The 3,427-nt window shown below is 51.1% G+C and overlaps 1 protein-coding gene across 1 annotated transcript; it reads left to right on the top strand.

Moving 5' to 3' along the window:
• Nucleotides 1–1,459: 1,459 nt before the first annotated feature.
• On the top strand, nucleotides 1,460–2,851 carry LRFN5 (leucine rich repeat and fibronectin type III domain containing 5; the record flags this gene model as incomplete). The annotated part of the gene is made up of 1 exon (XM_082283055.1): nucleotides 1,460–2,851. One exon carries the CDS (start codon nucleotides 1,460–1,462, stop codon nucleotides 2,849–2,851), a length of 1,392 nt encoding a protein of 463 aa, XP_082139181.1.
• Between the last annotated feature and the right edge of the window lie 576 nt (nucleotides 2,852–3,427).

Raw genomic sequence — 3,427 nt, 5'->3', positions numbered from 1 at the left:
TGATGGTTATACTGGTTATGGGAGCAGCTCCCAGCACTGCCCACAGTAGCAGACTCCACTTTGGACCGCGGTAGCACAGTCTTTTATTTTTCCAGTGGGAACTCAAAAGTTGGAGTAGTCCTGAATACTTGCAGTTCCCAGAAGTACCAGGAAAAAGCACATTGATAGTGCTGAAAAGCAGGGTTTAGGGCTGGTATTTTCACTAATCCTTTTGTTGCCTCTGCTTGCATGGCACCATGGATTTGGTTTGGGTTATGGACAGACTGGACAACAGGAGCAATAATTATTGTTCTATGTGTCTTTAAATATCGATAATGATTCCAGACTTCTGCTTCTGGCTAGCTGTGAAACTGTATTTTAGCTGAGCTTTGTTAATGCATCTCTGGGATGGTAATGGGTCTGAGTAATCTGATCTGAACACGTATAATTGTGCCAGTCCCAAAGGGTGCTGAGTGCTCCAATTGCAGCGTGGAGCCCCTCTGAGCACCATTGCTCACAATGGCACAAGTTCCCTCTGAGACACGTGGGTGCTTCTCCATGGGACCGTGCTCCCACCTGTTCCATGGAGGAGCATCCCCCAGCCCTCCCGCCTGCCCGTGCCGCGAAGCCTTTGGCAGAGTCACGGATGGATGATCTCACTGAGCTGGCGTGGGCACTGCTGCTATCGGCCCCGTTCCCACCTGCCATGAGGAGCCGGGCCTGGCAGTGTGAGCGATAAAGCTGATTGAACCGCTGGGCTTTCCAGGGGGAGCACAGCGCTTCGGCAGCCGGAAAGCTGCAATCAGCTAAAATTAGCCCAAGATCCATTTTTATTTAGATCTCTGTTGTGGGGGCTTTTCTTGGGTTTTGTTTTTTATTTATTTTGTTTTATTTGCATTTTTGGGGTTTGAATGACATAAAATTAGCTCCTTCTGAGTTTATTCTGAAAATAGCATTAAGAGCTTAAATGTTCAGTGGAGATGGCTGTAAACCCATTGAGCTGCTGCGATTTCAAGGCTGCTGAGAGTTTCAGCTTAGCAAGTGAAGCACACATGAACCTCTCCTCATTTTCTATACCTGGACATTTGTCATTATGGCCAACCAGCCTGGGAGGTCAGGGGCTCTGCCGGGATGGGCTCTAGCAGGAGAGGCCTGAGGGGCGGCAAGTGCAGTGGCAACAGTGGCTTCCCAGTCACTTTGTTACTTGTATGCAAGTGTCGGGGCATGTATAATTGCATTTGCAAACATCCCTGTCTCTCAGCTGTCCTCCTGGCAGGCAGTGTAGGCACTCTTGTGTCGGGATGGGGGAATGAAGAAGAGCCAGGTAACACAATGAGGGTGACTCGCCACTACCTGAACTTCAGTTCCACAGTTTAACCACAGTCTATCTGTCTTGGCTCTTTTATCATGTCCCGTGCTTTTCCTCACAGAGACTAACCACCATTTGCTCTCCCTTGCAGGCTCTTGAATCTGTTCTACAATGGAAAAACTGCTTTTGTTTCTGCTGTTCATTGGCGTAGCGGTGCGAGCTCAGATCTGCCCCAAGCGCTGCGTCTGTCAGATCTTGTCTCCGAACCTCGCCACCCTCTGTGCCAAGAAAGGGCTCTTGTTTGTTCCTCCCAACATTGACAGGAGGACCGTGGAGCTGCGGCTGGCAGACAACTTTGTTACAAACATTAAAAGGAAAGACTTTGCCAACATGACCAGCCTGGTGGACTTGACGCTGTCCCGGAATACAATCAGTTTTATCACACCTCACGCATTTGCCGACCTGCGCAATTTGCGGGCTCTGCATTTGAACAGCAACCGATTGACTAAGATCACTAATGACATGTTCAGTGGGCTCTCCAATCTCCACCACTTGATACTGAACAATAATCAGCTGACTTTAATTTCTTCCACAGCTTTTGATGATGTTTTAGCTCTCGAGGAATTGGATTTGTCTTACAACAATCTGGAAACCATCCCTTGGGATGCCGTGGAGAAAATGGTCAGTTTGCACACTCTCAGTCTAGACCACAACATGATTGACCATATTCCTAAGGGGACCTTCTCCCACCTCCACAAGATGACCAGGCTGGACGTCACATCCAACAAACTGCAGAAGCTACCGCCTGATCCGCTCTTCCAGCGTGCTCAGGTGCTGGCAACCTCAGGAATTATCAGCCCCTCAACATTTGCGCTGAGCTTTGGTGGGAACCCCTTGCATTGCAACTGTGAGCTTTTGTGGCTGAGGCGCCTTTCCAGGGAGGACGACCTGGAGACCTGTGCCTCTCCTACGCTCCTGTCTGGCCGGTACTTCTGGTCAATCCCTGAGGAGGAGTTCCTCTGCGAGCCCCCGCTCATCACCCGGCACACCCACGAGCTGCGGGTGCTGGAGGGGCAGCGGGCAGCCCTGCGCTGCAAGGCCCGGGGTGACCCCGAGCCAGCAATCCATTGGATTTCACCTGAGGGCAAACTGATTTCCAATGCGACCAGGTCCACGGTGTACGACAACGGGACGCTCGACATCCTTATCACGACGGTGAAGGACACGGGCTCCTTCACCTGCATTGCTTCCAACCCAGCAGGGGAGGCCACGCAGACAGTGGACCTGCACATCATCAAACTCCCCCACTTGCTGAACAGCACAAACCACATCCATGAGCCTGACCCAGGCTCCTCGGATATCTCCACATCCACCAAGTCGGGCTCCAATGCGAGCAGTAGCAACGGGGATACTAAAGTCAGCCAGGATAAGAAGGTGGTTGTTGCGGAAGCGACATCCTCCACGGCTCTGCTGAAATTCAATTTTCAGAGGAATATACCTGGGATACGTATGTTTCAAATCCAGTACAATGGTACTTACGATGACTCCCTTGTTTACAGGTAAGGCAGCCCCAGCCTGCCCATGTGGGACCATGCTGGGTGCTCCGTGCTGCCGTGTGGCCCCTGGCCTGGGCAGCCCCTCTGCTGCAGTTCCTGTGCTATGCTGTGCCGGCTGAGCGGAGCCTGGCCCCGGCAGCTCATGGTGGGAGCCTCAGGAAGGACTCGTGCCATTTCCTACTTGCAAATGGGAAAATTACTTTGAACAATGTTATTTTTAGATAATCCAAATGGACTTCTAATCCTCTGAACTCATCTGAGAAAGGTTGTGAAGGTAGATGGATTAAATGGATCCTAATGTGCTTGGCTTTATGGAAGCACAGGGAGGACAGAGTCTGTGACCATGTTCCTCACAGCGCTTTCTGGCTGTGCCCGTGCTGGGGAGGTGCACAGGGGCTCTGGGCTGCCAGGTGTAGCTGTTTCACCCTTCAGCACGGGCTTTGCTTGGTCATTTCTTCTGTGAATTTCTTTATCCATTAACAGGACAAGGGATGCTGGTTTAAACTGAAAGAGGGTAGATACAGATCAGATATTGGGAAAAACTTCTTCCCTGTGAAGACAGTGAGACTCTGGCACAGGTTCC

Source organism: Coloeus monedula (assembly GCF_965178545.1).
Source record: "Coloeus monedula genome assembly, chromosome: 6".
NCBI classification, from domain to species: domain Eukaryota; kingdom Metazoa; phylum Chordata; class Aves; order Passeriformes; family Corvidae; genus Coloeus; species Coloeus monedula.
The sequence above is the reverse complement of the archived record's forward strand: the minus strand, read 5'-3'. Positions and strand labels throughout refer to the sequence as shown.